This window comes from Saccostrea cucullata, unplaced genomic scaffold (genome assembly GCF_032062105.1).
Source record: "Saccostrea cucullata isolate Sc308-1 unplaced genomic scaffold, CSIRO_AGI_Scuc_v1 ctg662, whole genome shotgun sequence".
NCBI lineage: Eukaryota > Metazoa > Mollusca > Bivalvia > Ostreida > Ostreidae > Saccostrea > Saccostrea cuccullata.
Window position 1 is genome coordinate 510,142 of NW_026932584.1, and position 21,619 is coordinate 531,760.

General features: G+C 33.3%; 1 protein-coding gene across 1 annotated transcript; it reads right to left on the reverse strand.

The window, feature by feature from the left end:
* Positions 1–204: 204 nt before the first annotated feature.
* On the reverse strand, positions 205–19,692 carry LOC134235476 (hemicentin-1-like). The gene is given in 21 exon segments (XM_062717605.1): positions 205–539; positions 901–1,212; positions 1,793–2,110; positions 2,651–2,956; positions 3,392–3,703; positions 4,402–4,713; positions 5,000–5,308; positions 5,408–5,722; positions 6,018–6,317; positions 6,562–6,855; positions 7,195–7,206; positions 7,357–7,668; positions 7,965–8,273; positions 8,378–8,695; positions 9,183–9,263; positions 9,761–10,054; positions 10,294–10,560; positions 10,953–11,034; positions 11,036–11,070; positions 12,836–13,384; positions 19,596–19,692. Coding segments are annotated over 21 exon segments (5,469 nt in total).
* Positions 19,693–21,619: the final 1,927 nt, after the last annotated feature.

Here is a 21,619-nt window from a genome sequence, read left to right on the forward strand (position 1 = left end):
AGCAACACCAGCAGCCGCTGCTTTCCACGTGACCACAGAACATGAGGGTTGGTTGTTATGATACAAGCATTCCTTAAGGACTCCACAAATCAGCTGGTCACAACCAGATTCTGTAAATCCCATATAAAAATACACATTCTTACACTTTTGCTAAAATTAAATCTTTAAAGAAACCTCCTTTTGGATTCCTTTCGAAAAAATTTTTTAATACTCGCCTTTTAACAAATTTTTTTGTCCCACGCTGATCTTTATTGATGCACTTGTAGTAGTCCCATCTATGTTAGTGACCTTACATCGATAATGTCCAGAGTCGTCTTTGTTCACGTTGAACATAGATAGAGAGGGAGATGACAGAGAACCGCCATCGTATTTCTCAGAAGACGATATATCGAATACCTCGAACGACTTGTCATATGAACCTTGTTTCTCCCACACTATCGCGGAGTTTGTCTCTGTGTCAAACAGAGTCACAGACAGGGTAACATTGTCACCGTGACTTACTGTGTATGAGGTGAAAGATACATTTATAGCAGCAAGTTCTGGAAATTAAATTTTCATCATGTTTAAAATAAAGAACATGTATAGGAAAAAATATAAGAAAATGGGTTAATTAAAAAAACAAAACAAAATATACTGTATACTGAACATCTAGTACTTTACTTTTTTTTTTACATTTGATTTGTCAAGTCATTCTAAAGGTAACAAAACCGCTTATAATTGAACTTATCAAGGTATATTTGTAAGTTGGAAATTTATCAAATAGTTGTTCATAGGAAAAATTACCGGTTATTCCTTTAATTATCATAATTACAACAAAGAGATTGTATTAAACACTTAATATGGAAAATAATACCAAATATTGTCTGATTTATATATTTAACCAGATTAGCCAATAGTTACGTTTTTGGACATTGACGTGAAATAAAGGAGATGTTGACTTTCCATTGGTGTTGACCACATTACATCTATAATAACCACTGTCTTCTAGCATTGCATTAGCAATCTCTAAATAGGGTTTATCGAAAGTACCGCCTTCGTATCGATCATTTTCAGATATATTTACTGAAACAAATGTATCGGCGTTGGTAGTGTTTCTTTTCTCCCAGCTTATTGAACTCACTTCCGGTCCAGAATTGTAACTAATGTTCAGTACAGTGCAAGACCTCGTTTTGACTGTGAGTGATGTTTTTCCAACTGATATCACAGGAAGATCTGTAAAAACATTTTCAATGGAAAATGATACATATATTTTGGCATAAGTTTGTAATTGAGTGTTTACAGTAAACCAACTTTTATTCGCGTACGAGAAATATAGGTATATAGAAAAAGAATTGATAACTTTTTTGAAGTTCTCTTAAATGTATTTAAAATAACTGAATCAAATTTCGTTGAACAATTATTTATTTCATTTTATATGAACATGCTTTTGAAGACGTCAACTATACACTGCGTGGTTCACTTTCGGTTTAGTGGAATGGAGTCCAGGATGGCCTGACAAGGTGGAAAAAGGGCCATGCACGGCCCGTATTGTCAAGCAGATTGGATTTTTAAACTTGAATAAATAGAACAAACACTCCGGACACTGAATTAGTCGCGAAATTTTGCCGACCAAACCCAGAGCTATTTGTTTAAGTCCCCCCCCCCCAAACACGTTGCCATCCTGGTGTTTTTTTAGTTGTGCTGGGTATTTTGTATGTACAAGCAGATAAAACCTTAAACAGAAGTTTTTTTGATTGGTGTAGAAATAAATAGATAGTCTGAGACAACATTATTCAATCATTAATAAGCTTACTGGTTTCAATAGCTATTTGAAAGGAGGAGCTCTTTGTTGTTCCATCGCGATTGCTCACTGCACATCTATAGAACCCGTTGTCAGCACTTGTGACGTTGTATATTGTCAGAGATGGAGAGGATATTGTTCCTCCAGAGTACCTCGAACCCGATGTAATATTGAGTGGCACATACATGTAGGTTTTCGGATGTTGGTTCATTCTATGTTCCCATAACACCTCCAGTATTGGTAGCCTTGACGTAACGTATATATCAAGTGTAATATTAGCCCACATCCATGTTTCTAATGATGTCGTACCTTCTGCGATAATTGGATGGCCTGCATCAGATAATTTTAATTTCATTTGAACGTGCTTAACATATATTTAATAAAAATTAACTAATATAACTATATTATCAACTTTCAACATTTGAGTTTTCTTCCAGATCTGTTCGAATCACTTTTAATTATAAGTATATCCATCATTATAATATGGGAAGTATAATTGATACATTACTTTAATTTTCATCTTAAATTTTCAAGGTATGGGGACACGTTCCTGCCTGTTTTTTTTTGCATTTCTTTGTAATATATCCAACATCTTTCAAAATTTTCATTATCTTTTTATTTTTCAACTTTTTCTAGTAATGCATTAAAATTTAAAAACAAAAATTTCAAATGATTTCCAGTAATATGCTTTTCTAACTTGCAAAAATGCCTGAAAATGAATTGTATATTTTTGGTGAGAAAACTTCTTAAAGTTGCACTATTTCATTCACAAATTTTGATAAATGTTAATATATATTTGAGGAACGTGTCGTCTGAATTTAATTCTGTGGTTCTTAAATTAGTACAAATGTATCATGAAAATATAATTACTACGTATGTTGATATCAACATAAACAATTTTCATTGTTGTTCCATCGTCGTTCGTAGCTCTAACACGATAATAAGTTTCATCCATCAGATTCACATGTATAATTGTTAGTGATGGTGAAAGAATATCTCCACCAGTATAACGATTATCGGAGAGTATGTTGAGAACTTCGTAAAGGTATGTGCTGGTGTTTCTTTTTTCCCAGGTAACACTAGTGACTGGGAGGAAGGATGAGACATTTGTTTGAAGAGTGATGTTTTCATCGGCATAGACCCTATAAATTGACTTTGTGGTAATGGATGGCGGACCTGAATTAAAATTAACATTTTCCGTCAATCACGGAAATTCATGACACGGATTTATATTCCTTACTTTACAATCTACTTTTCATTTATCAAGATTTTTTGCATCTTTATTTTGGCAATTAATTATCCAATACATTCCTTATTAATATATATGTGTATTAAGACAAATATTCTGTACCCCTCTTCACAAAAAATATCAAGATTTTGAGTAGGATTTTAAATTAATTAAAACTAAATTTATAAAGTTGTTCAAGTGAAAACATGCTGTATTTGAAATTTTTTAAAACTTTGCTTAATATATATATGTAAGAAGATATATAGTCAAAATCAAACTTTGAAATAGGAACAAGACAGTCTTTGGTTCAAAAAGTAAAGAACAGCACAAATGAGTTCATTTCATGAAATAAAAGAAAGATAGGTATAGAGATGCATACTTACTGGGTCTGACAGATAAATAAATACGAGAGCTATATCTAACACCGTCGATGTTTTCTACTGCAATCCTGTAATATCCCTTGTCTTGAACTAAAGCTTTTTTGATAAATAAATTAGGGGATCCTATTTTGCCACCATCAAATCTATTGTCACTGGTCGTATTTAGTTGGTAGTAATTGTACGGATAGGAGAAATTTCGCTTTTCCCATCTTACCGATAATAAGGTGGACAATGATTTGATATTGACTTCAAAGGTCACATTTTCACCAGAATAAACGTAAACGCTTCTCGCTCCTAAAGAGATTGAAGGCAAACCTAAAAAATAACGGATTGAAAATCATAAATACACGTATTCTCTTCAGAGATCCCCGTGGGGATCCGGGTTAGAATAGGTCCTCAGTACCCCCTTGCTTGTCGTAAAAGGCGACTAAATGGGGCGGTCATTCGGATGAGACCGTATAAACCGAAGCCCCGTGTCACAGCAGGTGTGGCACGATAAAGATTCCTCCCTGCTCAAAGGCCGTGAGTGCCGAGCATAGGCCTAAATTTGCAGCCCTTCACCGGCAATGGTGCGTCTCCATATCAGTGAAATATTCTGGAGAGGGACGTTAAACAGTAAACAATCAATCAATCAATCTCTTCAGAGATATAGGAGAATTTCTAAATTCCAATATAAATCCTACAGAATTCATCGAGTACAGGCTATTTCCTCGTCATAATAGGAACTGAAAACTTTTGAGGACAAACGTTAAGAAAAAAAAAGTTTCTAAAACTAACAATATTATAATAGCAAAAAAAAAACTATACTCTGTGTCATTCACTTGCGTAGATATTAAAGTTTTCAATGTTTCAAAAATTTTTAACTTCACTAAACATATATACAAAAAGATATACCGTCAAAATCAAACTTTGAAATCAAAACAAGAAAGTCTTTGGTTTAAAAAGTAAAGAAGTGCATAAAAGAGTTCAATACTTCATATGAAAGAAAGATAGGTATAGAGATGCATACTTACTGGGTCTGACAAATAAATAAATGCGAGAGCTATATCTAACACCGTCGCTGTTTTCTACTGCAATCCTGTAATATCCCTTGTCTCGAACTAAAGCTTTTTTGATAAATAAATTAGGGGATCCTATTGTGCCACCATCGAATCTTTTGTCACTGGTCGTATTTAGTTGGTAGTAACTGTACGGATAGGAGAAATTTCGCTTTTCCCATCTTACCGATAATAAGGTGGACAATGATTTGATATTGACTTCAAAGGTCACATTTTCACCAGAATAAACGTAAACGCTTCTCGCTCCTAAAGAGATTGAAGGCAAACCTAAAAAATAATGGATTCAAAATCATAAATACATGTATTCTCTTCAGAGATATAGGAGAATTTCTAAATTCCAATATTAATCCTACAGAATTCATAGAGTACAGGGTTTTTCCTCGTCCTAATAGGAATTGAAAACTTTTGAGGACAAACGTTCCGAAAAATAACGTTTCCAAAACCAACAACATTATAATAGGAAAAAACTATACTCTGTGTCATAGTTTTATTCGAATGAAATATAAGTTTACGGAGAAGGAATAAAAATAATAACAATGGACTGTAAACCTACGGAGATTAATACGTAAATAAAACGTCCTGCTTCTTGTTCCATCTTCATTTGTTGCGTTGAACCTAAAATATCCAGCATCTACCCTACGGACACTGTTAAAAGTCAGTGAGGGGTCATTGATCAATCCCCCAGAGAATCTGCTATCCGTTACATCAATCAAGGTATATGTGTATGGGTAGGAGGCGCTGCGTTTCTCCCAACTTACAGAAACCATGGGTAACTCGGATGTGACGATAACCTCAAATGTGAGATTAGTTTCCGAATAGATGTTGTAAAAGTTTCTCTGCCCCGTTAATATAGTAGGTAAGCCTATAAAAACAGTTTCGCTTTAAGATTACATATTTAAAAGATTTTTTATTTCAAAATTTCACAGAAATAAACAAAAATAACCTTGAAGGTTTAACTTACGGAGAATAACATATACGTAAATGTTCGAACTTATAGTTGTGCCGTCAGCGTTGGACACGTTTAGACGGTAATATCCTTTATCCTCCGTGCTGACGTTACGAATGATAAGAGACGGAGAGTCTAGTGTCCCACCATCGTATTTGGCATTTGATGTATTCAAGTCATTAAAGTAGTAGTAGTAGTAGTAGTAGGAATAAGAACTTCTCTGCCACGACAAACTTAAAAGCTTCGGATTGGCATAAACAAATACGGAAAGTGTGACGTCTTCACTCTTGTTTACAATGTATCTTGTTGAGTTCAGGGCAACGTAACACCCTTAAAGCAAAAGAAATCTATTATAATTTGATTGACGCCATTAATTATTACAAAATATTCCTTAGTTATCTATTAAAGAAAATTGTGGAACCTCTTTTAAACATTTGTATTTATATACATGTAATAAATACCCTGGTAACGAAGTCTGGGTTAAAGTAATAAGCATAACTTTAAGTTAAAATTTTATGGCCCGAATTGAACTGTTTCAATATTTTCCATTATCTTCTAAAACTACATGTATGTATTTGGCCTACTCCATGAACGAGAGAGAGAGATAGTATAACATAGAACTTACCATCACGTATTTTGACATTGACTGGTCTACTGTAACCAACACCGTTTGAACTGTTTGCATTACATCTGTATTTGCCAACGTCTGATGAGCTAAACTTGTAAATTCTCAAAGATGGGTAATATATAGTGGAACCATAATATTTAGAGGAGGACACATATATTTCTGTTTCATTTTTCTGGCCCTTAAGTTGCAAGGTCCAGAAAACTCTACTGATACCGGAGCCAAATACTTTGCAAAGGATTGAAACAGTGTACCTAAAGCCAGTAGTGATATTTGATCCCGCTAGTACTGCTGGTACATCTTCAAATAAAAATTGACATAGCGAGAATCAATCAAATTCAAATTATACATTTTTTTCTTATATGCCTACATCATGTTTTTCAAATTGTAAAAACTTAAAAATATATAATCATCATATGGAAAATTTGTATCAAAGCTGCTAAATCAGAAAATTAGCAATTTAAGAAAACTCTTGTCATATTAATTTTCAAAGTACGCGTATTATATATGTAAAATATTTCAAGACGTAATGGCTTATGCGTACCTCCAAATAAGTACACGGCAATGTTCGAGCTATTCCTGGTTCCATATTGGTTAGACACAGAACAGTGGTAGTAACCCTGGTCTTCTTCCTGGAAATTGGTTATGTTGAGGTTTGGAGAATATATTGTTCCGCCTGAGTATTTTCCATTAGGTATTGGATTGATTGGTACGCCATCTATGTACCAATTAACCTCAACAACGGGAGGGTAACTGGAGGAAAATTTGCAAGACAGGGACACGCTCTCGCTAGCGTTGACAGCGTACTTTGTTCTTTGCAGGTAAATCACAGGGAAACCTTAGATAAATCCCTTAATAATTACATTGAAATATAAATTTGTTTCTCTAAGTTACGCTGTAAGATTGCATTGGATTTCTTAATTCTTTATTAAATGCAATAAGATAAAAAAAATTCTGTTCCTGCGCTCTAATTTGTTAAACATGCTTATTATTGTCTGATATACATTGTGTGTGTGTGTGTGTGTCTGTGTGTATGTGTATATATATATATATATATATATATATATATATATATATATATATATATATATATATATATATATGAGACAATGAATATTGTTCACTTACAAAAAGACTAACATGAATGTATGTGTACATGGGAATCTATTATAATTACCTCGCTTTAAATCTAAAAAGATCATTTTTACAAAAAGATATACAGTCAAAATCAAACCTTGAAATCAAAACAAGAAAGTCTTTGGTTTAAAAAGTAAAGAACCACACAAACGAGTTCAATACTTCATATGAAAGAAAGATAGGTCTAGAGATGCATACTTACTGGGTCTGACAGATAAATAAATACGAGAGCTATATCTAACACCGTCACTGTTTTCTACTGCAATCCTGTAATATCCCTTGTCTTGAACTAAAGCTTTTTTGATAAATAAATTAGGGGATCCTATTTTGCCACCATCGAATCTTTTGTTACTGCTCGTATTTAGTTGGTAGTAATTGTCCGGATAGGAGAAATTTCGCTTTTCCCATCTTACCGATATTAAAGTGGACAATGATGTGACATTGACTTCAAAAGTCACATTTTCACCAGAATATACGTAAACGCTTCTCTTTCCTAAAGAGATTGAAGGCAAACCTGAGAAAAAAATAACGAGTTCAAAATCAGAAATACATGTATGTGTCTTCAGAGATAATGGAGAATTTCCTCACTCCAGTATTAATCGAGTACAGAATTCGTTGAGTACAGGATGTTTCCTCGTTCTAATAGGAATTGACAACCTTTAGAAAAATAACGTTTTTAAAACAAACAACGTTATAGCAAAAACAGAAATCTATACTCTGTTACATTCACTTTTGTATTTTTTTTCTGAGTGAAATATATAAAGTTTACAGAGAAGGAATAAAAATAATAAGAATGGACAGTAAACTTACGGAGATTAATTTGTAAATAAAACGTCCTGCTTCTCGTTCCATCTTCATTTGTTGCGTTAAACCTAAAATATCCAGCATCTACCCCACGGACACTGTTTATCGTCAGTGAAGGGACATTCATCGTTCCGCCAGAAAATCTGCTATCCGTTACATCAATCAAGGTATATGTGTATGGGTAGGAGGCGCTCCGTTTCTCCCAACTCACAGAAACCATGGGTAACTCGGATGTGATGTTAACCTCAAATGTGAGATTAGTTTCCGTATAGATGTTGTAAAAGTATCTCCGACCCGTTAATATAGTAGGTAAGCCTATATAAAAACATTTTCACTTTAAGATTACATATTTCAAAGATTTTTTTTTATTTCAAAATTTCACAGAAATAAACAAAAATAACCTTGAAGGTTTAACTTACGGACAATAACATTTATGTAAATGCTCGAACTTATAGATGTGCCGTCAGCGTTGGACACGTTTAGACGGTAATATCCTTTATCCTCCGTGCTGACGTTACGAATGACGAGAGACGGAAAGTCTAGTGTTCCACCATCATATTTGTCATTTGGTGTTGTATTCAAGTCATTAAAGTAGTAGTAGTAGTAGTAGTAGGAATAAGAACTTCTCTGCCACGACAAACTTAAAAGCTTCGGATTGGCATAAACAAATACGGAAAGTGTGACGTCTTCACTCTTGTTGACAGTGTACCTTGCTGTGTTCAGAACAACGTAACGCCCTTAAAGCATAAATAATCTGTTAAACATTTAATTGACGTAATTCAATATTACAAAATATATATGTACCATAATTAATTTTGTGAATTTGTTTGATAAAAGAAAATTGTTGAACATCTTTTTGATCATTTGTCCATATATACATGTAATAAATACAGGTATTGTCAGACATGCATGAATGTGTACATTTAAAATACCAAATATTCCCCTTTTTGCTCTTAAAAATTTCTTGGAAAGCTCTTAATCTTAAGAATTTACAATTTACAATAATGTACTTATTTGTTTGAAAAAGAATAAAATTTATTTTCATTTGAATTAATATAATTAATATATTGTGCGATTAAAAATTGCAGTAGTTCAAACAACTATACCAATGTAACGAAGTTTGGGTAAAAAGAAAAAGCAACTTTTAGTCAAAATTTTCATGTCCCGAATTGAACTGTTTCTATAATTTCCCTTATTTTATACTCTCTGTATAACATAACTTACCATCACGTATTTTGACATTGACTGGTCTACTGTATCCAACACCGTTACTACTGTTTGCATAACATCTGTAGTTACCAATGTCTGATGAGCTAAACTTGAAAATTGCCAAAGATGGGTCATAGATAGTTGAACCATAATATTTTGAGGAGGATAGAACTATTTCTGTTTCACTTTTTTGGCCCTGGAGTTGCAATGTCCAGTAAACTCTACTGACACCGGAACCAAATACTTTACAAAGGATTATAACAGTGTCCCTAAAGTCGGAAGTGATATTTGATTCCACTAGTACTGCTGGTACATCTTCAAATGAAAAAAATGGTATAGCGGGAATCAATCCAATTCAAATCATACATTTTTTTTATGCCTACATTATGTTTTATTAATTGCTAAAAACTTAAAAATATAAAATCATCATGTGGTAAATTTGTACTTTAGCTGCTTAATCGGAAAATTAGCAATTTAAGAAAAATCTTGTCATATTAATTTTAAAAGTACTACATGTAGTATTATATTTCAGGAAAATTATGAAGGAAAAATATTAATCTAAGTATATGACATCTATTATGGCTTATGCGTACCTCCAAATAAGTACACGGCAATGTTCGAGCTATTCCTGGTTCCATATTGGTTAGACACAGAATAGTGGTAGTAACCCTGGTCTTCTTCCTGGAAATTGGTTATGTTGAGGTTTGGAGAATATATTGTTCCGCCTGAGTATTTTCCATTAGGGATTGGATTGATTGGTACTCCATCTTTGTACCAATTAACTTCAACAACGGGAGGGTAACTGGAGGAAAAATTGCAAGACAGGGACACGCTCTCGCTAGCGTTGACAGCGTACTTTGTTCTTTGCAGGTAAATCACGGGGAAACCTTAGATAAATATCTTAATCATTTTATAGAAATACAAATTTGTATCTTTAAGTTACACTTTAAGATTGCACTGAATTAATATTATACATTTTTTACTGTATGCAATGTGACAAAAAAAATTCCGTTCCCGCGTTCTATCTTGTTAAACATGCATATTATTATCTGATATATATGAGACAATGAACATTGTTTACTTACAAAAAGACAAATGTATCTCACTGTAAATTCATGATACATACCTCGCTTTAAATCTAGAAAGATCATTTTTGCACTTTGGCCTATGCCTGCTGAGGTTTCAGCCAAACATCTATAGTTTCCTATATCTTCAATCTGAACGTTTTTAACGGTAAGAGACGGTGTCCACACAGTGCTGCCGCTATATTTAGTTGCAATGCCAGTGTTGATAGTGGTTGTGACGCCTTTTTTCTGGTAATGCCATGTAACAGAAGATATATTTGTCGTGCTTGTAACGTAACAATGCAGTATTGCAGATGATCCAATATATACTGCTAGACTGGATCCTATTGTTACATTCGGTAAACCTATATAAATAAAGATGTGCGCAAATCCTACATTGAAAAAACTCATTTGGCATATACATGTGCTTTTCTTCTTTGAAAAACTCAAAGTGAATAAAAAGTAACAAAACGAATGAAATATAACCAAAATCCCATTTGATTTTGTTATCGAAACTCATATGACGATAACCCCCATCCCTCATCCCCAAAATGAATATTTTTTTCATTATCCACAATGTCTCCTTCATGCATCTGTCACAGCCTTGATTCTCCTTCTCTTCTTCTCTGGAGATCATCAGTTTGATAGGGGTACCGTCAATATTAACGGTTTTAGAACAGGTTTTAGTTGTAAAACGTTTGTAACCCTACTTTGATCTTACCCAGAACATAGCAGTTAGGGTCTGTATTTCCGTTCAGACAGTGACAAAGATACTTCCCGAACTGATCCTCGCATGTCCCACCCATTAAGACAAGGTTCACCTAGGCAATCGTTTATGTCTACAAGAAAATTGGCATAATACAATATATATATATATATATATATATATATATATATATATATATATGTAAGACTCCAAAGTCCGATGGTGACGCCAAAGTCAGATGGTCTCGCCAAACCCCGATGGTCTGCGCCAAACCCCGATGGCTCGTTGTCTTTACGGACGCCAATGTCCGATGGTCACGCCAAAGTCCGATGGCTCGTTTCCTATGAGACGCGCGACGCTAAAGTGCGATGGTCTGACACGCCAAAGTCGGATGTTGGGGAGGAACAATTAACGTTTATGACGTCACAATAGTCCGACGTCATGACGTTATTCTGCATTCAAAATTAATTGATTCAGTATTCGTCTCACATTCGTTTTTACGGATATTGCTTTTTGTTTTCACCCACAAGAGGTATTAGGGTTAGTCCTCGTACACCATTGGAGTGATAAGGTCTAGTCATTGAACAGTAAGGTGCTTCTTCGAACCCACCCGAGAGATTTTAGGGTTAGTCCTCGCACACTATTGGGCTGATTTAGATTAGTCCTGCACCCACCTATGATAGTTAAGTTAGAGCTGATACTCATTATTCGACTGATAAGTCTTAGTTTCGCACCTACATCCAAAAGACGAGGGTTAGTCTTTGTATTTATGATATTTTGTCTTTATTTATTGGCATGTCGTGGCATCGAATTCTTACGCGGTAGTACTATGACGTCATAGACGTTAATTGTGTTCTGTGCCATTGGACTTTGGCGTATCAAACCATCGGGGTTTTACGCAGACCATCGGACTTTGGCGTAACCATCGGACTTTGGAGTCCCATCGCACTTTGGAGTCATATATATATATATATATATATATATATATATATATATATATATATATATATATAGAAAGCACAAAGAAATTCACTTTTACATGGATACCCACTTCCGCCCCAGCCCGGGGTTGAACTCTCGACCTTCGGAATCTGTCTCCTAGCAGTGCTGGAACAGCGCGCTAGACCGCTCGGCTATCTAGGCAAGTCAAAAAAACTTGCTTTCGATGCCGATGGAATTCTCGCGGCGCTGTCCTACACTACACGGTCATTGAGAATAGAAGTGAGATACAGTTATTTGGACATTAGTTTTAACCGAGGATTGTTACCAATACATGTTGTAATGAAATTGATTATTATTTATAAAGCACATTTTACAACAACTCTTAAACTAATATAACTGCCCTAAGTGAAGAAATATTAATATAGAAAGCACAAAGAAATTCACTTTTACATGGATACCCACTTCCGCCCCAGCCCGGGGTTGAACTCTCGACCTTCGGAATCTGTCTCCTAGCAGTGCAGTAACAGCGCGCTATACCGCTCGGCTATCTAGGCAAGTCAAAAAACTTGCTTTCGATGCCGATGGAATTCTCGCGGCGCTGTCCTACACTACACGGTCATTGAGAATAGAAGTGAGATACAGTTATTTGGACATTAGTTTTAACCGAGGATTGTTACCAATACATGTTGTAATGAAATATATATATATATATATATATATATATATATATATATATATATATATATATATATATATATATATATATATATATATATATAGATTTAATTTTTAATTCTAGTTATTATAATTTTAGTTCTCTAGTTCATCTTTCATAAACATACCTTTTTGAAATTCATGTTCTTAAAGATTGAATTACTAGTACTCAAGTCATCATAAAAGTTAAACCAATTTTCAGCTAAGAAAAATTGTTATATAGAAGCGGAAATGTTTCTCACCTTCTCCACAGGTTTCGTTGGACAATTCGTTCGTTAACAAAGGCAACAAATCAAACGTTGTCAGATACGTGTAGTCGTTATGTGTGGCAACAGATCTCAGAACAATTGAATTTATTCCAGTTCCTACCCCGACACAAAATATCGTAACCCCCATGGCTTTAAGTTTGTCGGGCTGTTTGGAAATGGAGCTTTGTCCATCGGTGATTAGAACAGCAACTTTTGCTGAATCATTTCTTGCTCCTCTGGCGGAACTAAAGGAGTACAGCCGGGCATAATCAAGGGCACGTCCTATGCTTGTTCCCCCATTTTTGAATGGAATGGAAGATATTGCTGATTGAATATCCGTTACTGTGTGATATCTGTTGAGTGGAAATATCTCTCTAGAAGAGGACGCAAAATTAACTACGCTGAATTGATTGGCGTTACTTCCAACTTTGAATTGACCGACGACGGAGCTGACAAATGACTTGATCCTTTCGAAGTTCAAAGATCCAATACTGCCGGACTCGTCTAGTAGAAAAACAATGTCTCCTTTTGACACGCACTCCCCTAATTTAAAAATTAAAAAACGGGAAATAATTTCTGTACCATATATACGCTACATGACAAACGGGCATTTTAATTGACAGTTTAATAAACTGGCTGTTTATCTGCATCTCATCAAATCCATTTAAGCAATTTATTCGTACAATGCTCTGTTATCCTTAAACATTCAGTAAGGCGTGGTATTCTCGACGTCACATAATTAGCGTCTGAAATTTACACATATTTCATTCACAGTTGAAATATACACTGTACATGAACATAGGATAGATTCGGGTGAATATCAACAAGTGAAGTTAATATCCAATAACAGCGTCTCGTACGGCAAAGAGGTGGGGTTGAAGTCGTCTCATTGTTGTCAACAACAATTTGAATTTCCTGTTGTTATTAATTTCGTAACTAATGAGAATCTATTCGCCATTTGACAGACGCTAATTATGTAGCGCCAAGAACGCCCCGCCACTCTAAAAGTCCAAGGATGACAGAGAATTGTAACATATTCTTTCAGGCATTGTTACATACGACTGATTAAATGAAATGAGAGGGTCAATTATTAGCACTGAAGTTTGAGATAATAAAAATATTACTAGTACTTCGGTGCTTTCATCTTAAATCTTATAAATATTTTTTATAATCAGAAAAATTTTGTTGCTAAAGAAAAAATCTTTCAATTTGTTCTTTATATCCCAGGATATTGTTCTAAGTAGAAAACCTTTGTTTGTATTCATGTGAAGCAGAATTTATCCGAAAAGTTATTATTAAAAAAAAAAAAACCTTCAGTCTGGAACTGCGAATTATTGATGTTTTAGCTTTTCATAAAAACATGAACGTAGTCTTTTGATGATATAAACTGATGGACACAAAGTTTATTCTTTTATTAGTCAACTTGTTTCTATATTTCTAAGAATAGCTTTTACAGAGAAGCAAAAATACACGAACCATGGTTATCTTATGTATCTTACTATCGTATATAGTAAACATTGTCGATACTATGACCTTGTCGCAATAAAATCTCTCAATAAGTCAAATGCTCATAGCCGTTTTAATACTTGTTCTCATAGTCAGCCATTATTTACAGCTTGAATTGATACAGGATTTTTTTGCCAATTTTCAAATCATGTCAAGAAGCACATGTGGTAGGTTTGATCGGTCGACATGTGATATTTACTCAGCAGTGGCATCTGATCCCATTCTGATGTTTTTATAGGTCTGTATATTTTTTTTTTTAATTCCTCTTATTCCGTCAACAAATATGTTGAAATTTTGTCAGAGAAAAATATTTACACCAACCTACCAATCCAATAATTCCCCCCTTAGTCAAAAGAGGGCTAGCAAACATTAAAGATGACCTAATATAAATGTGTTGATTTCAATTACCTTTTAATATTCATTGTTCTTCACTTATGTTCATCAAAACTATATTCTATTATAAAGTTCTTTAAAGTAATTCTAGAATTATGTTTGCACTTTATGCGAGGGCTGTTCAATAAATAATGTACTGAACTCTGTGACATACAACATAGAAATCATATGATATTAAGCTAGACTTTCTCGCATGATTGAATCTTTAATGAATTCATATCAATTTATTTGGCCACTTTTCATCTCATATTTTCATTGTGAGAAGCTGGAAGACAATGGCTGTTCGAGACACTGCATTAAAAATAAATGGTGAAGAATAAGTAAATTTGAGTGAAATTAGACGCTTCATTAAAGCTGCTGTAAATTTTGTTGAGAATCTCAGAAAAAGATTCACTGCGATTTGTGAAATTTAAAGCAACCAATGTCTGTTTTATAGACACCTGGGCAGGTGGATTTCAATGAACAATTATGATATAATGGGCATCAAAAATGGTACCGTCCTCGGCTACAAGGACGTACAATAACAAATGTTCTATTTGACAAAATTCAACAAATTATCAATTATGATGACTTTCAGACACATAGCACATTTGATAAACATCAGTTTCGGGGTAGTTCACCCTATTTAAAAAACACTTTACAGTAAAAAGCTCAGTATTCAATGATCACCCTATGTTTTCAAAAATGAGTGAAAACAACAACGTGTAAGAATACCTAAACAATTATTTTTTTTTTTTAAAAATTAGAAATTGTAGTTATCCACCTAGCTTTGTCTTAAATTCAAACACATAAGGAAACGTGAATCCACTGCTTTAAACCCTCAAAACAAATTTACAAGATGCATTTGACAAAAAGCAGCAAAGGTATAAAATGTGCAAAGAATTGCAAGAGGACAAAGACAGATTATCTATCATTTTCATAAATAATAGTGGTCTTTTTGTTCAAATTCTTATTCGGTGAGGCAGTTTAATTTCTGGAGGAGGCCAGAAAGCAAACTTTTTGCAAAAAAAAAAAAAATTGAAAGGTTTATGAGAGGAAGGAACCAGAATCAGGAATCCACTATATTAAATTTCTTCATGACAGCGTCCAAACCCACATTCCCTGTAGAGTAAATGTGTTTTATGTATAAACAGAAACTTAATGTTTTGTTACACCAAAAATTCGCCTGTTCTGTCAGCCTTTTACTTGATTCATTTTCCAAACTGAAAAAAAACACCTTTCAGAAAGAAGACACAAATCCAGGAAATCATAGGATTTGCCATATTACAGTATACGAATACGAAGGGGGCATACTTAAAATGAGTTATAAAACAATCAGAAATTGGTTAAAAATTTTAAGGGCATGTGTTTTGATTAAAAATGATTTAAAAGAGAATATTTAAGTTAAATCATTAAGACTAAATCATTGAAAAGCGTCTTTTGTTTTTTTTATATCCGAGAACCGAGGACATTATTCACTGAACAGCCCTCGTAAATTTACGTTGAAGTATTATCTTAACTTGCTCTAGAACAGAATTTATCAACTTGTCAAATTTCGAACAAAACTTAGATGGTGAATGATGAGAATGATGAGAATGACACTAAAAGAAATGTCTTTCGCCCTCCGTCTCGGGTGAATCTTAAGTGCAAGTTTTAGAAAGAGGAAGCGTATATTGCACTAGTTACGTAAGGAAATGAAAATATAAAAGGAAAAGAACAAAAACTGCACATATATTTCAATACCGATGTGATGTACGTGATTTTGTTCTCATGTGTAAGGTTTTTTGTTTATGTTTACGTTTTTGCTTGTAGATTACGTGTATATGGATCTTTATTTCTCTATAGTATACTGTACAACTTTACAGAATTGTTGAATATATATAAAACGAACAAGAAATTTCTGAAGAGACATTGAAAAAGTTCCAAATATAGAACGTAAATTTCATTTTATAAAATACTACAATCTTATTAGCTTTGAGAAAGCTTACAATCAAAAACATAATTTCAAGAGCAAAAAATCATTAAAAAGTTTAATGTTTTAGGGGTTCTGAGCAAAAGGTTAAAATGCTTTGCGTCTATAACTTATTGTATCTGTATACTTTTTTCTATGATAACTAGCACTTCACAATAAATGAAAAATTGTAATATAGATAAAGTATATAGAAATTACTTTATTTATATTTCTCAAAAGGATGAAACTCTGGTAGTCAATAGGTATTGAAGCAGAATTAAACATATTTTAGGTGACCTGTTTCATGCCTATTGTTAGATCCTTGTTTTTTTTTTATATACCGAATTCGCAACGAAATGTTCCGTTTACCCTATCTATGCATATATGGCTTACAGCGGGTGTAACAGGTCTACAGCGATGCTTATATTGACTCCTATAAGTTAGCACGTACCTGACCCTATTTATGGAATTTCAAGGGGTCCGTGTTTACGTTCTGTCCAAAGATTTGTTTTAATTATAGATCGTTCGAGATCGCCTTTTTCATTTAGCTAAATTATTTCTTATTTTGGTTGTAAAATTTGATTTACCCTAATGGTACATTCTATTTTGCAAAAACAGAAAGAAACATTTTATAAATATCTCTTGACAACAGTAATTTTTTATTCTAAATATCAAGGGGAAAAATGATTTTCCTGACCTTACTCTTACATACGCGTTCCAATTCTAGCAATTATAATAATTATAAAACTAAATTTTTGTTTTGTCTAGTTTTGTAGATCCTCAAATTCGCGACAGGCATGAAGAAATTGTGTACTTGTATAGCATGGTTTTGAACAGTTAACGCCTTCGTAAAAATAACTTAAATATTGGGAAGTCTCATTTAATTTTTAATTTGCCTTAACCAGTTTTGTACATCATTAGTAAAGTAAATTGAATAAATCCTACCTTTGATAAATGGTATGAATAGCCATACAACGTATACTTGAAAACATACAAACAATTTCAACATATTGGATAGTTTCTACAACCAGGAAGCTTTCTTTCATCAGATGTCTCCCGAAGTAAGCATTGCGATCATACAATTTACCGTGTAAATCATTTGTGAAAATAGAATTGAGGCATGTCCATCTTATACGAAACATCTGAATAATTATATAAGCGCATGCTCATTGCGCATAAAAGGGGTGTTTTCAATACAGAAATGCATTACTAGTATATTGCATATGTATATATTATAGATACATGTTTTCTACCGATTTGTAAAATTCAATTGGTTGTCATGGGAAATGATGGTGAGGTTCTAAGGGGAGCTGGTGGAATATTTTACATTTTAAAACATATATAGCAAATTTATTTGTTATTGCACAACAAAATTCACGTAAAGTCAAACATCTACACTTATAAATATTTAATAAGCAAATAAACTTCAAAATGCTTACACCAAAGGTCATATTTTGTACTCTAGTAATACACTAGGTATAATGTGATGTCCGGAAACTATATTCAGATTTCACACTTGATTTAAAGTGTGCTTTCATTTTCGGTTAACAGCCTCGAAATAGCGAAAACGAGAACCCAGTGGTGGTTCCGTTTTGAAGATATAAATTACATACATTTTTAAATAAAACTGACAACAAGCAAGCGTTTAATAATTTTAAAGCACGTCATTCTATTTTGATTAATATTTCAATTCTTGAGTGAAATAAAAGAAATAAGTTGTGGTTACTGATTAAACAGCAAAATTTGCACAAAAAAATCTTTTTATATCTGATCTCACTCTTGATTGAAAGTTCTAGGATGTCAGATGGTATCGAACCTGATGTTCAAAAGAAAAGCGAGTCAGAGGCATGAAAAAAGTGGTAAAGCAACTGATAACAGTAAATGTTATAAATATATATCTACAATAATTAAAGACTGCTAGTAAATTGTGCTAATAAATTAACAAATGAGATGTGCATTGCGTTTATAATTTGTTATTGCACAATATAATTAATGGTGTGTTAAACATATTTTTTTAAAAATTATAAATTAAAAAGAATTTATGGAGTAATAAACAATATTATTATACCTCATTATAAATATTCTACACAACACGTTATCTGATTGGTTCTAGGTTTTCACGTGATCAGGCCGTAAAACTTCATATTTCACGGCAGTCGGCATGCTTTTCATCATATTCCATCTCTTCGGGTACTTAGTGCATTTTCCCGCAATAATTATCGATCGCTTAAAGAAAACTCCCGAGAGTGCATGTAGTAGACGTCACAATAGCCTGGTTTACGTCACAAAATTGATAATAATGTGATGACAAAAGGGTTAGCCTACAGTAACTTTACGTAAAAAATTAAAGTGAATTTGAGAGCGGTGCCGAATTTGAAAGTTTATGTTTATTTCAAAGATTCTGCTTGTTTCGGTATAATAAAAAATTCATTGCATAAATGTTCGGGAAACATGAAGACTTATTCAGCCAAGTAAATTTATATTCCCCGAGGGCTTCATATTTCCCTCACTATCATGCAATAAATGTATAATATTTTGTGTATAAAAAAACCCTAAAAGGGAAAAATTTTGTTTCAAGCCTTTCTTAATCCGACTTAACTCAATATGAGTTAAGTCCCGTTATGGAGACAAATAGAGATAAAAAGTTCAGGGAAGATAACTCTCACTCAAATGCACTGACTTCATTTAGCCACATCCATTAGGCATGTGCATTCGCTCTTCCTTTCCATCTTCCGTCATCCATTGAAGCTCAGCATCCCACCCACCTCTCCCAATTTACAAGATTTTGATGAAGTTTTCGTTTGTGTCAACAAAATGTTGCTGCTGTCTTTGATTTCCTTTTTCAGTCAACATCCATTCTCTTGGCTACCAGCAGAAGAATCCATTACATCCATTCCTTTGGCCACCAGCAGAAGAATCCATTACATCCATTCCCTTGACCACAAGCAGAAGAATCCATTTCTTCCGTTCCCTTGGCTACCAGCGATGGTCCATTGGCTACCAGTGATGGGATCCATAACATCCGTTCCCTTGGCTACCAAAAGAACCCGCTAGCGTCATGGCTTTTTTACGTCTCATTGAAATGCAAAGTATATGGTCTTCTTACAGGCTGTTTTTGAATGCTGAATCGAATTTTGCTAGAAGCTCGCTGCTGATCCTGTTATCTTCCAGGGTTAGTGGCCAATAATTGAGCTTCCGTCATTGTGCCATTGCTATTGATTCTACGTCATATACTATTGATAAAGTCGACGTAGACCATTGTCTTTGTAATACATTGCTACCTGCTCATTGCAATTCATTTATCATTGAATGTCATTGTATATCATTGAATATCATTTCATATTATTGCATAACATTGCATGTCATTGCATATCATTGAATATCATTGTACCCATAGTGTAAATACATGTATACACTTTGCGTACATCATTGATTGAATATCATTGTACCCATTGTGTATTAATTATTCAATATACACTTTGTGTACATCATTGAATTGATACTTTATGTACATCATTGTAGAGATACCTTGTGTACATTATTGTATTCATTGTATTGATGATTGATTTGACTATTGATTGTATTGATGATTGATTTTGACTATTGATTGTATTGATGATTGATTTGAATATTAATCAATAAAGACATGACAAAAACTGCCAATCATTCTTAATCTATTTTGTCGACATAATATGATTTCTAAGAAAAAGGTCAGCGATAAAGACAGTTACATGTATTTAATATGAAATTTTTTGGCAAAGTATGTTTAGTTGCGTAAGATATGTAATATGTTCAAAAATATACATCAAATATACATTGAACATGTGTTGAAAGGCATAAAGAATTCACTGAGTACACTGAGAGAATTACCTAGTTGATTTAACTAGTGTGCCTAGTAAAGCATTCGTCGTGATTAGTAATCACTCTGTGTACTAGCTAAGGTAGTGAAATGTTGAGTGATGGTCTAAAAACTTAGATACCTAGTGAAAGTTACTTATGAATTCTTAGGATTACTAACATTATCTAGTAAATCTACCCAATACCTAGTAAAACTACTTTTGAGGTAGTGATTGTATGGAAGTAAATTTAATGACTTTATATTATTTTTGTCAGTGTAAAAATGCTCTTCGTGAAAGCTAAAAACTATTGAAACTCGTAAAATTACATATAAATTAAAATATAGAAGATAATTTTTATATCATATTACTGAACAAGATTTTTCCCCAAAACTGTCATGTTACATGCAAGTACTATAGTACTATAAATGAAAAGATGAAATATACACCCTTCGTAACAGCTGATAATAGGTTTGACTGAACGACATTTTGTAAATAGAGAAAAAAAGCACTGAATATCACACTGTCGTGTCACTCTTTGTATTGTTTTTTTTAAATAAGGACTGCCTTAAAGGAAAAAAGATGTTCTGCAGAGCAATATACATGTAATTATTACAACGAAATACATGTACCTATTGCACAATTGTTAAATGAAAGTGAAAACTTTTAATCCTCCAATCAGCAAAATACTGGAAAAAACTGTACCTTCATTATCTTAAAAATGTATCTAATTCATAAATAGATTGCTTTTAAGTTTATTACTTCCTTAGAAGAACATTTCTATTATTTTATATAGTTTGAGCTAAAAATACTAGCTTTCAAATTCATTTTCCATGAAGACCGTCTTGGTAATTTAAGTGATTAAGTTATTTAAACTATGTAATAAAATGTTCAAATTGAATTATGCAAATAAGTTAATTGAAACTAACATATGTGTAAGCATTTTAAAGGCTTTATTTCCAAACAAATGAAAGTATATATACATTTTTTTGCCTCTGTTAGGTTGATAATGCATATTTTCTTCCTCAAACTCCTTTTTAGCAGTAATCTTCGTATATGATTGGTGATGTCTTTCAAAATGTACAATCAGGTTTCAGTTTTCATTTTCATCCT